General features: G+C 31.6%; 2 protein-coding genes across 6 annotated transcripts in view; one reads left to right on the forward strand and one right to left on the reverse strand.

Moving 5' to 3' along the window:
• The window catches only part of LOC126735843 (potassium/sodium hyperpolarization-activated cyclic nucleotide-gated channel 2), a 152749-nt gene extending 140024 nt beyond the window's left edge, over window positions 1-12725 (reverse strand). For 2 of the 5 annotated variants that reach the window (XR_007660518.1, XM_050439922.1), the window contains exon 1: window positions 12212-12725. Coding sequence is in view for 4 of the 5 variants with exons in the window: in XM_050439922.1 (XP_050295879.1) it covers window positions 12212-12282 (71 nt within the window). In the remaining variant the exon portion in view is untranslated. The remainder of the gene's footprint in view (window positions 1-12211) is intronic. The other 3 variants (XM_050439924.1, XM_050439923.1, XM_050439926.1) reach the window with 2 other exon arrangements.
• LOC126735844 (uncharacterized) lies at window positions 8456-11408 on the forward strand. The gene is made up of 4 exons (XM_050439927.1): window positions 8456-8646; window positions 8804-9025; window positions 9094-9183; window positions 9395-11408. The coding sequence occupies exons 1-4, from the start codon at window positions 8569-8571 to the stop codon at window positions 9662-9664; spliced, it is 660 nt and encodes a 219-aa protein (XP_050295884.1). The 5' UTR covers window positions 8456-8568; the 3' UTR covers window positions 9665-11408.
• Window positions 12726-14605: the final 1880 nt, after the last annotated feature.

Here is a 14605-nt window from a genome sequence, read left to right on the forward strand (position 1 = left end):
TGGTATACTTAGTTTGATTTCGAAAAAAATCAATTTTTGGTGAAAAAATTCGATACGGGGGGGTATACCCGAAAAATGAAAAATTCCAAAATTTGAAGGTCGATATCTCGGCTTCTATGAGAGCTATCGGGAAAATTCCAACGGTTTTGTCTTAGCTTCGTTGTTCTAAATCCAACCAGACCATCCGCAAGGTCGTAGCTTTTACGATAGCCGAGATATGACATTTTTGATGCCCATTTTTGGCCTCAAAAACGGACGTCGAAAACGACTTTTTCAGGATTTTCAAAGTGCTTTCATTCCCTTAGTTCTGCTCGGATCCTGTTATAACCCGGTGTTTTCGTAATCTAGGTGACCCAAATAAGATGCTGGTATACTTAGTTTGATTTCGAAAAAAATCAATTTTTGGTGAAAAAATTCGGTACGGGGGGGTATACCTGAAAAATGAAAAAACCCAAACTTTGAAGGTCGATATCTCGGCTTCTATGGGAGCTATCGGGAAAACTCCAACGGTTTTGTCTTAGTTTCGTCGTTCTGAATCCAACGAGATCATCCGCAAGATCGTAGCTCTTTTAATAGCTGAGATATGGCATTTTTGATGCCCATTTTTGACCTCAAAAACGGACGTCGAAAACGACTTTTTCAGGATTTTCAAAGTGCTCTCATTCCCTTAGTTCTGCTCGGATCCTGTTATAACTCGGTGTTTTCGTAATCTAGATGACCCAAATAAGACGCTGGTATACTTAGTTTGATTTCGAAAAAAATCAATTTTTGGTGAAAAAATTCGATACGGGGGGGTATACCCGAAAAATTAAAAAACCCAAACTTTGAAGGTCGATATCTCGGCTTCTATGGGAGCTATCTGGAAAATTCCAACGGTTTTGTCTTAGCTTTATCGTTCTGAATCCAACGAGACCATCCGCAAGGTCGTAACTCTTCTAATAGCTGAGATATGGTATTTTTGATGCCCATTTTTGGCCTCAAAAACGGACATCGAAAACGACTTTTTCAGGATTTTCAAAGTGCTCTCATTCCCTTAGTTCTGCTCGGATCCTGTTATAACTCGGTGTTTTCGTAATCTAGGTGACCCAAATAAGACACTGATATACTTAGTTTGATTTCGAAAAAAATCAATTTTTGGTGAAAAAATTCGATACGGGGGGGTAAACCCGAATAACCGATAAGCTCCCTGAGGAAGCTTTTCCGGACCCATGTTTATATAAACTTTTATTTTTCTTTTGACGTTTTCTATCTGCCCTAGAAGTTTGTAACATGATCAACGGAACACCCTGTATATTTCACGCATTCAAGCCATTTAACGTTTGTCCTATCATTTCTGATTCTATAGAAGGTGGAGCTAAAAAAAACTCTATGAAAAAAAGAACGGAGGGTTGATAAATAAAAAAATATATAGAATGTTCTAAAGAAAAATATACGAATCAACATTTACTTCCGAATTTAACCAAACATTCCTAACATGCATTTTAAAGCCATGTTAAGTTTAAATTTTAATTAAAAAATATCAGAGGAATAAAACAAAAACCTGCAGCGTGTAATTTTTATAGACACATAAAAATTTCAATAATAAATTTTATTACTATTATACCGCACTTTCGTAATCCATTGTATTGTTTAAAATATAAATATTTTTTTATGAATATTATAGGATTTCGTATTCAGAGAGAATAATTATTTGAAATGCAAAAACTGCACAGTTCAATCTTAACTTGATCATCTATGGTCAACAGACCTTTCCAGGGTACTATATGGCACCTCTAGAGTATTCTGAAACGATTTAAATAACTGCAATTTTCCAAATCTGCTTTCAGCACTTATCCAAGTTAAACCATTAATTCCTTTTCTAATTTTAAATCATTCCCTCTATTCATTTATTAAAGTTTACATACCCAGTTATATGCCATATTTAACACATGATTATCGCGTTAATGAGAACATCCTGTCGAAAATCCGTGTCATTATTTAGTCACCTATAACATCAATTTTAATTAAATTATAACCTCGATTACTGAAAAAAAATCTTTATCATCATTTCCAGAATCCATTGACCCGGTTTTCGATGACATTATGTCCGAATTGGCGTTTATATACATACGTCGTCCCCGGATGCGTTGTTGCAATCATTTGAAACATAAATTTTTAATAGGGGGAGGCCCATGTACTACCTGCCATAATATAAACTTGGCTGCGTTTCAACATTGACAGTTCAATCTGCATGTTAGCGAAAGGTTAAAACTATATCTGGATATTCTGGAACGGAAGCGGGCTCGACCGATCTTCAAATTCATGAATAAAGTATCGGAACTGACACGGGCCGATGTTCCGCTCCCGACCAGGATTGTTTATTTATTATTTATCCCCGGGATGCATACAGGGTGTGGAGAAATTGTTTATTAATATGGATGAAAATCGTTCTCCATACTCTTGGTTTTATTAGCGTAATTTTAAGATGTAACTTTCTCGACAAACAAATCGATACTCTGGAAACAAACATGTTTGCTTGAATTCGGAGATTTCTAAAAATAATTTAGTATGGAATATATATTGAACTTTAAAGGAGGGTTTTATGAAATCATCATTTGGTATATATAAAGTGTAGCATTAAAAACAGGCTTCCAAGGGTGACCTTGTTAATTTCAATTATAAATTAAGTAAAATTGATTGTTTATTCCAGGCAGTTGAGACGTTTGACTACGAAGTTGCTGTAAAAAATTGAAAATGCCTATAAATATAGTAAATGCAAAAAAGTGTGTATTTATTTCAGGGAATTAGGTACTGCCTGAAATTTTTTATATTGAGCACAGAATTGACTATACATTATCTAAAAAAATCATAATTTTCTTTATTTCAGACAGTCAAAAAAAATTAATTAATTTATTTAGTTTAGGCAATTGAGAAAAAGAGATGTTTAATTTTATTAAAAAAATTGAAAAATTACTGTTTTTGGAAAAGTCCAGGAAGTTGAGACAAAGCATTCATTTAATCTCCTGAAAAAAGACAATAGATTGCCTGAAAAAATCGTAAATTTATTTATTCCAGGCAGTTAAGCATAGAAATGACTATAAATATAGTTAGGCTACTTGAAAAATTGCTAAAAAAATATTTAATTATTCCAGCAAATTAGGGACTGTCTGAAATGTTTATTTCAGGCAGTTAAGCACAGAATTGACTATACATTATCTAAGAAAATTATAATTTTCTTTATTTCAGACAGTTAACAAAATAAACTAATTTATTTAGTTTAGGCAATTGAGAAAAATAGATGTTTAATTTTATTAAAAAAGTTGAAAAATTACTGTTTTTGGAAAAGTCCAGGAAGTTGAGACAAAGCATTAATTTAATCTCCTGGAAAAAGACAATAAATTGCCTGAAAAAATCGTAAATTTATTTATTTCAGGCAGATGAGCACAGAATTGACTAGACATTATCTAAGAAAATCATAATTTTCTTTATTTTAGACAGTTAAAAAAAACTGATTAATTTATTTCAGGCAGTTAAGCATAGAAATAACAATAAATATAGTTAGGCTACTTGGAAAATGCTAAAAAAATATTTATTTACTCCAGGAAATTAGGGACTGTCTGAAATGTTCATTTCAGGCAGTTAAGCACAGAGTTGCCTATACGTTATTTAAGAAAATCATAATTTTCTTTACTTTAGTTAAAGAAATAAGCTCAAATTTAATTAGTTTAGGCAATTGAGAAAAAAGCATGTTTAGTTTTTTTTAAAAAATTGAAAAATTACTACTTGGAAAAATCCAGGAGTTTGAGGACAAAGCGTTAATTTAATCTCCTAGACAATAAATTGCCTGAAAAAAAACGTAAATTTATTTATTCCAGGCAGTTAAGCATAGAAATGACTATAAATATAATTAGGCTACCTGGAAAATGCTAAAAAAAATTAATTTATTTCAGGAAATTAGGGACTGCCTGAAATGTTTATTTCAGGCAGTTAAGCATAAAATTGACTATACATTATCTAAGAAAATCATAATATTATTTATTTCAGACAATTAAAAAAATAAACTAATTTATTTAGTTCAGGCAATTGAGAAAAAAGGATTTTTAGATTTTTGAAAAAAATGGAAAAATTACTGCTTAGAAAAGTCCAGGAAGTTGAGACAAAGCATTAATTTAATCTCCTGGAAAAAGACTATAAATTGCCTGAAAAAATCGTAAATATATTTTTCCAGGCAGTTAGGCATAGCAATGACTATAAATATAGTTAGGCTACCTGGGAAATGCTAAAAAAATATTTATTTATTCCAGAAAATTAGGGAGTGCTTGAAATATTTATTTCAGGCAGTTGCGCACCGAATGACTACTATGTTTAAGAAAATTATAATTTTATTTATTTTAGACAGTTAAAAAAATAAACTAATTTATTTAGTTAAGGCAATTGAGAAACAAGGATTTTTAGATTTTTGAAAAAAATGGAAAAATTACTGCTTAGAAAAGTCCAGGAAGTTGAGACAAAGCATTACTTTAATCTCCTGGAAAAAGACAATAAATTGCCTAAAAAAAAAGGTAAATTTATTTATTCCAGGCAGTTAGGCTTAGAAATGACTATAAATATAGTTAGGCTACCTGGAAATGCGAAAAAAAATTAATTTATTTCAGGAAATTAGGTACTGCTTGAAATATTTATTTCAGGCAATTGAGCACAGAATTGACTAGACATTATCTAAGAAAATCATAATTTTCTTTATTTCAGACAGTTAAAGAAATAAACTAAAATTTAATTAGTTCAGACAATTGAGAAAAAAGGATGTTTAGTTTTTTTTATAAAATTGAAAAATTACTGCTTGGAAAAATCCAGGAGTTTGAGGACAAAGCATTAATTTAATCTCCTGGACAATAGATTGCCTGAAAAAAACGTAAATTTATTTATTTCAGGCAGTTAAGCATAGAAATGACTATAAATATAGGTAGGCTACCTGGAAAATGCTAAAAAAAATTAATTCATTTCAGGAAATTAGGGACTGCCTGAAATGTTTATTTTAGGCAGTTAAGCACAGAATTGACTATACATTATCTAAGAAAATCATAATTTTTTTTATTTCAGACAGTTAAAGAAAAAAAACAAAAATTTATTTAGTTCAGGCAATTGAGAAAAAAAAATGTAAATTTTTTAAAAAAATTGAAAAATTACCGCTTGGAAAAATCCAGGAAGTTGAGACAAAGCATTAATTTAATCTCCTGGAAAAAGATAATAGATTGCCTGAAAAAAGCGTAAAGTTATTTATTCCAGGCAGTTAAGCATAGAAATAACTATAAGTAAAGTTAGGCTACCTGGAAAATGCAAAAACATAATTTATTTATTCCAGGAAATTAGGTACTGCTTGAAATATTTATTTCAGGCATTTGAGGAAAAAGGATTTTTAGTTTTTTGAAACAAATAGAAAAATTACTGCCTAGAAAAGTCCAGGAAGTTGAGACAAAGCATTAATTTAATCTCCTGGAAAAATATAATAGATTGCTTGAAAAAGCGTAAATTTATTTATTCTAGGAAGTTACGAAACAGCAAATAATAACCATAAATTTCCTAAAAAAAAATAAGAATTCTAGTTTATTTTTGTTCAGGCATTTGCGAAGCAAGAATTGTATAATTTATTTGAAAAATGATAATAAAATACCTGAAAAAGTCATAAATTTCTTTAGTTCTATAAGAATTCTTATTAAAAATGCGTGCACCAAAACTGCTCTAGTTTGGTCAATTTTGCCACTAAAAAAACGTTTTTTTCTTGAAATCCACCCTCAGGAATCCGTCTACACTCTTTTAAAAAATTTATTCAAATACCTTAAAAAAGTATTTGAGAAATACTCAAAAGGGTTTTGTATGGCCTGTTTTGACCCCAGCTGAGTTCATTCTCAATTCACAAATCTGCTTGTGACTCAAAAAGTTCTTGAGCTATAAGAATCTCTTAAATATAGAATTATTCTATAGGAAGCGCTGTGAGTTTCAGTGAAAATTTAATGAAAATTCCTGGAAGTGTTTTTGGGTTTTTAACCTTGAAAGTACTTAAAAAAAGTAATAACACCTGAAAGAGGCTAAAAATTGTTTGGACGAAACATCATTTTATTTCAAAGGGTAACTAAAATTGTTTCTGTCATCCTCCACTAAATTTATTTGAAAAATCATCTATCCTACATGTTTCGGACATATAAGATGTTCATCATCAGGGATATACAATAAGGGTTTTCGTCACAACATATAACCAAAGTATATAGATTTCAACTATTATTTTAGACTGTGATATAACAAGCAATCGTGCTACTGGCAAGGTCAAAAGTTAAAATCTCAACAATAAATAAAAGGGCATGAGAAGGGACTAAACAGGGTCTATACAAACATTAAAATCACATAAATACAAAACTAGGATAGTTGTTATCCATTATAACATTTATCCATTATAACAATTATCCTAGTTTTGTAATTATGTGATTTTAATGTTTGTATAGACCTTGTTTAGTCCCTTCTCATGCATCTTAATATGCCCTTTTATTTAATGTTGAGATTTTAACTTTTGACCTTGCCAGTAGTACGATAGCTTGTTATATGTTGTGACGAAAACCCTCATTGTATATCCCTGATGATGGACATCTTATATGTCCGAAACATGTAGGATAGATGATTTATCAAATAAATTTAGTGGAGGATGACAGAATCAATTTTAGTTACCCTTTGACTTATTAATTTCCCTGCAATCATCATTTTATTTATTCCAGGTCATAAATAGGAACCATTCATATTCGTGGAAAAGAAAAAAAACTTTAAACTGCTTGAAAAAGATATACAATGACTTATTCCCGGCATTTGTGGTATAAAATTAGCCTTAAAAAAGCAATTAATGATTGGTCTTTACCTAGAAGAAAACAAAAAAAATGACCATAAATTACTTGAAAAAAAAATTAATTTAATTTATACCAATTTTGTGCGAACCAATGAATAAAAATTTCTTTATTCCAGGCAGTAGAGCATCCTAGGCAGTAGTTAGAATAATAAAAACTTATTAAGGCATCTATATATTAAGTATTTTTTTTTTCTTTTTTTTTAACTTTTTCCATTTAAGTATGGATCTTTATGGATACTTTATTAAATACTTTACAAACATTATATAATAGTAATTACATGTAAAGTTACTATAAACTGGTTAACATACAGTGAGGTTTAGTTTAAACGTCATTAATATGAATACGTGATTGAATATGAACTAAATCATTTTAAGCTCACAATTTTATCTTTACCATTTTTAGTCTAGGTAAGTTTTTATCACTTTTTAATGTTTAGTTTTTCGTGCTTCTCAAGGTTTTTGTATTTTTTCTTCTTGAACCCTGTATTTTGTATATTTTATATACTTTTTTTATGCTAAATAAACGATATTATTATTAATTAGAATAATTAATTGTTAATTTATCGTAACCTTTAAACTACCAGCTCAAATTTAATTAAATTTCGCATGCAGGTTATTGTAGTGAATTATTAATTACTGATGAAGCCAATTTCTAAAAAAATTGCCAGTGGCGTAACATACGAACATACGAAGAGACTTGGTCCTTTTTTGTCTCAAATCTGCAAGGTGATAATTTTTTTTTTCAAGAAGTCAACGAACGAAGTTAGATTCTCCATTTATTTCGGAAAAAAAATATCTTCGTTTAATTGTACAGAAACGCCAGTTAAAATGCTGCAAAAACTTGAAAAAAAAAGAAAATTAGGCTTGAATCCTAAATTAAACCTGACAAATAAAATACTGACTTAAGGTAACTTTTTATGATGTTTTATATTCAACTTTTTTACAAATCCAAGCCCGATCCTGTATATTATATATTATAGTTTTTATCGAATTATGATTCGATTTAATATTAATACAATCAAGGATCTAGATGTTTTTTTAAGTAGGTTAAAAAAACGCATAAAGACTTCACAAACGGTAATATTGTTAATAATTTAAAGCATAATATAATAATAATAATAAATATTTATCATGTAAATATTTTTTTAATACGCCACTGGTAAAGATTACTTGCGTCAGTGGAATCAACAATGCGATCGAGCGGCGTTGCAATGTTGTTGCTTTTTTCTCTAACATACATGATCTACATTTATATAATTTTGAATGTTGACTTCTTTATAGAGTATCTTATCATAATATCGATGACCCAGTTCCATACAGCAACAAGTCCGAATTTTGGCATTTTCGGATTATTACGGAAATAAGTTCTCATTAAATGGTTTTCTTAATTTCATACGGCAACAACTCAATATGTTAATTTTTTGCCTATTCTAATCGACATGTTTCTTTTTTTATTTACAACCAATTTAGTATTTCTGCAATTCAATACGGCAACAATTTTAAATACACGCCTTAGTAACACATAGCAATATTTCGAGTTGTTTCCTTATGAAATAGGCTTTTTTGCGTTTTCTTCTTGAGGTTATGTACTCATAATTTTTCAGTCAGGTCTGTCACGTTGACAACAATTTTTAATAATAGTATTTTTAAACGCATTTTTTGTGATTTTTCTTTATATAAAGTGATTCATAACTCAAAGGATGGATAAGAATACAAAAAAGGGTCTCCGGGAAACACGTGCACAATATGTTTTACGTTTAGCTACTCAAAACAATGAGGTAAGTATTTGTTTATTAAGTTGATGCTTTAGGTGTTATTTTTTAAGGGACAAACAACTCCACAGCTTTATTTAGTTTTTTACTTTATCTTAGCTTTCTACTGGAAAATAAAATTAATATGATAGAATATGTCAAATATGTTTTTTTTTTATTTTAGTTAGCACCAAAAGCGAGTGAACCAAACATGTTAACAAATATAAATACCGATAACGATGCCTTTGATATTCAAAATAATATTATAATATTATCACCTACGAATGTGGATTTTTCGAGCAATAACCATTCAAATAATATTATTATTGAAGAAGTAAGTCAGATGGATCCTGGGCCTGATGGGCATGAATATGTGAAAACAATATTGGATGACAATGATTTACAGGTATATTCTTTTACGTGTACAATGAAATAGAATTAAAATGTTATTTATATTATTTCTTATTATTTTAGGCAGAGTTGCAGTCTAACGGTGAACTATTGATAATTAATAAATATTGTGAGGGCCAAAATTGTTCTTTGGAGCAAAATGTTATAATAGAGGTAGTAACTAATATTGTATTACATTATTAAATATAGAACTTAGTGCTGATAATAATATTATTATGATTGAAAAAAATGCATTGCAAAATTTTGTTGAGATTCCAATTGAAGATTCTTTTAAACTGGTTTGTAAACCATTTTAAATGTGTATTTTAGTATTACACAAAAACAGTAAGTATCTTACGAAACACTATATTATTATCTTTTATAGGGAACCAACAACACACAAGAACAAGAGGTGACACCTGATATTGACGCTGATCATTTTATCTCTAACGATTCAGATCAAGGTTCCAATTATGATCCTGAAAACAAAACTTCTGGGTCCATCAGTGAGTATTCATCTGAAAACGGCGAGGAAGTAAGAGGTGAAAGTGAAGAGATAATAAAGATTCTGCGAATAAACGAACTAGGAAAGTTTCAAGATACCCAGAAATATGGAAAAGATCCATCGCCAAAAAAAAAAGAAACGAGGGGTTAGAATATGTTAAGGTAAAGAATAAACTAGTTAAAAGTCGAAAAGTCGGATTACCTTGCGCGGATAAATGCAGATTGAAGTGCAGATATCAAATAAGTCAAGAACAACGTAAGGCAATCCATAAAAGGTTTTGGAAAATTGGAGATATTCATCGCCAGAGAGATTATTTTTTACAATGTATGGACCAATAACTCCTAAGTATAGAATGCACACCCCTAATAGCAACCGGTCCAAAAATTATGCATACCATTTTAAGATTTAAGGGGAAAGAATCAGGGTATGCAAGTCAACAAAAAAAAAGATGGGAGCGGTATTCTTATGCCAGACATGCGCGGAAAGCATAAAAAAGGTGGTAAAAAGGTAACCGACGAAATAAAAGGTGAAATCCGAAATCATATAAAATCTTTTCCAACAATGCCATCGCATTACTGCAGAGCCCAAACAAATAAGAGCTACATAGATGGAAGCCTTAATATTGCGTCAATGTACAGACTTTATAATAAGGCAAACTGCGAAGAACTTAATAAACCGTTTGCCAAGCGAAACATGTACGAAACCATCTTCAACACAGAATTTAATATTGCCTTTTACATCCCCAAAAAAGACCAGTGTATGACTTGTGAATCACTAAACAATTGTACTGAGAGAGAAAAGGAACTAAAACAAGAAAATTATGATAAGCACATAAATAAAGGAGAAAAAGCTAGTCGGCAAGAGAAAGAAAACGATATAAATAAAGCAAAGTTAGATAACACTAAACAGGTAGCCTGTTTTGATCTACAGGCTGTTTTGTCTGTTCCCTGTGGAGATATTAGTGCCTTTTTCTATAAAAGACGACTTGCTACATACAATTTCACCATTTATGATGTAGTTGGTAATCAAGGTTTTTGTTTTACGTGGCAATCAGGGTATGCAAGTCATTTTATCTGAGCACAAAAATCGTTATCGGTCTTGGTAAACGTGGCGCCAATGAAATTGGAAGCTGCCTTTATATTTTCTTAAAACATCATGCAAAGGGTACAAATAATACACTTTACTCTGACAATTGCGCCGGTCAGAACAAAAATAAATTTGTTGTTAGTCTCCTGTTGCACTGCGTAAATTCAATTCAAAGTATTGAGGAAATCACATATAAATTTCTAGTGGTCGGCCATACCCAAAATGAAGGTGATGCAATGCATGCCTTAATTGAGAGGGAAAAAAAACGTTGTCTTCGAAGTGGGGCCATTTATACCCCCGACCAATTAATTCCCATAATACGACTTGCAAAAAAAAAGGGCAATGCATTGAAATGAACTACACTGACTTCTTGGATGTAAAACATTTGCAATCAGAAATTGGTAAAAATTTTAATCAAAACGTTATTGGCGAGAAAGTCCAGTGGCAGGAAATTTGTGCGATAAATGTTATGAAAAGTAACCCTTTTAGCATTTTTTATAAAACCTCGTACACAGAAGATGACTACAAGGAAATTAATGTTCGTTATAAGACTAGGGGTAAATGTAATTCTAGTAATAAGAATATTAATCTAAAGAAGCTTTACTCCAATCCAATAAAAATACCACAGGCCAAAAAAAACGACCTTATAAGCCTATGTGATTCTAATGCTATACCAAGTCAGTACTGGAGCTTTTACAAAAATTTGCCAGCTACTTCAAAAGTTTGTAATAATGACCCAGCAGATATTGTAAATAATAATGGTTACTGTTAAACCTGTTTTGTAATAAAAAAGTTATGCTAAATCTTTTTTCTAATAATTTTTTTTTTAAACAAAACCAATCCTATATTATTATTTATATTATAATAACTGAAATTAAATCATAGAAGTGAATACATTATCAAGTCATTAAAATTGTTTAAAATACCATAATTAAAAAAAATATATTATTTATTGTATCTGACTCCTATTGCTCAGAGTGTCTTCAGTAAATCTCATCACCTACAATTTAAAATATACCCATAGAAAACTTTTTGTGGAACAATTAAATGTGCTCATTATGTTTAAGAGCCAATAAATAAAAAACGTGCATTTTGGACTTGGTGCTTTATGAAACTGGACCATCGATATATTATGAGAAAAAAAAATTGTCGTTTTTACATAAACATTTGGCATCAATGCTTCAGTGATGTTGCAAGCAAACAAACTGCCGATAGTTCCACGGCAATGCTAATTCTAGCCTTTTAATGCTCTAAGATTTAGAATATATCGAAGATTGTAAAATGTCATGATATATAGGGTGTTCTATTAAAAAAAATGAATGTTGACGTTATAATTTCCACTTGTATAAAAGATATATTTTTTTTTTAAATAAAAGGAGAAATTCACTATAAATGGAAAGAATTCGCTGTACATGAAACTTGTCACTTCATATAAATTTCCTGTAAAAAAAAAACACAATTTTTGATTAAACCTGGTTAATTAATAGGAGGTCCGTAGTTGAACCAGGTTTAAGCAACATAATTACTAAATTGTAGAGCGGAAGCGATCTACAGGGTGTAACTAATAGACTAAAAAGCAACACTAATTAATTAAAAATCAGATCGGCCGACCTGATGAGCAACCTGGACGGTTGCCTGAGAGAAGTATCGACTGAGTGAGGCATAAAACAGGAAATGATCATCTGAACTCCCGGATCCGGATCTGGTGCCGCCACTTCAACCTCCTCACTTCACTTAATCACTGAATAGTTCATTGTCTCGCTCGCATCTAAGGATCGTCCTAAGAATCAGCATCGTCATTTGCCTGATCCCTGATGATGATCTCGTAACGTGAAACGGTGCAAATCGATCTCGTTCATCAGTCTATTATTATATTTTGTTCTCGACTCTTCTAGGTAACTAAATCTAATTATTATTGTAAAAAAAAGAGCGGATGAGTGCTTTTGTGTGTGTATATATAAAAAGAGTTCAATTCCAGAGGCAATATAAGCTTATTATTATTTTTTTGACAGTTCAGCAGCGTTAGCAGTAACAGTACAGCGGTGTCAGCTCAGTAAGTGAGAGGTTAAAAGCCTTTAGAGGAGATTTTTGTTATTATAGAAATTATTATTATCGGCAGTTAAATTGACATTACATACGAGTCCGTGTCCGTGTTGGGTTGACCGCTGCAATGTTGCGAACCCGTCCGTCTGAATCGCCAGATGGCGCTTCGAGCCGCCACAAGGCGGACGAGATTATAACGCGCCACGTTGACAAACAACAAACTGACCGGACTGCACGTCAACGGTTCACTAAAAACCTCCCGAACTAAAACCTCCCTTTATTTCGATACCGGGAATGGGTAAGGGGAGGAAAAGGGGGAAGGCCCTCCCGGAAACGCGCATGTCCTCCGTAGTGCGCACGCCCGTAACTCGCGGCTAAAGATTTTATTCAGATTTTTCTTTGAAAATTTTTAAATTGATACCGCGGAGGGCCTTTGTATGATAAAAATTGTATCGGCGGCGGATCTGCGGGATCCTTTGTGGATCGAGTGTGGGAGATGGAGGTGCCGGAAGCACGATGCGAGGTCAATTAGTGATAACCGACCCCCCTTCTGGCCTCCCTCGCCCTCCCACGAGTCAGGTAAATTGGATCGATGCGATGATGTGAACGGGGATTTGATTTGCGGCGTGCTAGTTTTTGCGAGCCTGTTGTATTATAGGTGGCGGTTTTTGGTGACGATGATAAACCGCCGAGAAGATTAGAAAGTTAATTTTCAATTATTTTATATGCAGTCTCAAATAGACGCCGAAAATTCTGTGAGAGGCGCCTTAAAGTTGAAGGTTAAAATATGGAGGCCATCTTGAGAGTTGAACGTGGCGCCATCTAGGAATAGCAACGCATTTACAACTGGCACTAGCGTGTCCTGACCTTTAGGATTACACCCAAGCAACACGTCATATATTATTAGTGTTAAATATATGTTTATTCAACGGTTTTTTAGTAAATTTTTGGTTTTGGTATATTTATTAACCGTATACGGTCAAGGTATTTTTTTTTCACTGTAAAATATACGTTTATCATATACAAATCTGTTTACACAATAATAAATCTGTTTACACAAATTTCGGCATTTAAAAAAATTGACAAGGGATTTACATATCTAGTTTTTAAACTCGATTACTACATCTCAAATATTTGATGAAATTCTTCTGAAAAATCACCGTTTTTCGTCCATCTTAGCCAATCTAATAACGCTGTTTTTATACGTTAAAAAAATCTGCATTGAGAGTAAAGTTATTTAAAAAAAAAAATATGATTCCATTAAAAGCATTTTATAAACGTCTTAAAATAGTATATAATATACCATACTCAAACGTATAACTTTTATGAAATAATAATTGTATTTGTATATTCTCCTAAGACTGTAATCGCTTGTCAACAAATGACAACAATGTCAAATTTTGAATTAAGGTGACCAATGGACGCCATCTTGAAATAAATAACAATCTACATTTTAACTGGCAACAGACCTTTATATACTCCAATCTTCATTGGTTGTCAAGTGTGAACAAATGTCAACTGTTTGTTGAGGTTATGTTTATACAAGACATTCAATGGTCACAATATACAGGGTGGTCCAGGTTTCATAACCACGAAATTTCACCCACGTCGTATTCTACGTCAAAAATAAGGCCTAGTTTGTCACATAAACATACAATATGATTCCTCGCCAAGATACAGGTATACGATATAACTTTTATATAGCTTTTAAGCATTAAGAAGCACTTTTTGCAAAGAAATATTTTTTTAAATTCTACCAGTGGCGTCCATACAGCATCGACATCGAACAATTGGAATAACAATTTCTTTCTCCCACCCAAGACTTAGAAATCAACATTTCATTAATTTTTATTGATAGTTTCTTATTTTTGGCGCAGTTGATTGAGTTACTTTCAATAATTAAAATGGCGGATGGACGCCATCTTAAAAGTGAAATAGTCGCGACCATCTTGGAATGACAAT

The sequence above is a fragment of the Anthonomus grandis genome, chromosome 5, assembly GCF_022605725.1.
Source record: "Anthonomus grandis grandis chromosome 5, icAntGran1.3, whole genome shotgun sequence".
Taxonomy (NCBI): domain Eukaryota; kingdom Metazoa; phylum Arthropoda; class Insecta; order Coleoptera; family Curculionidae; genus Anthonomus; species Anthonomus grandis.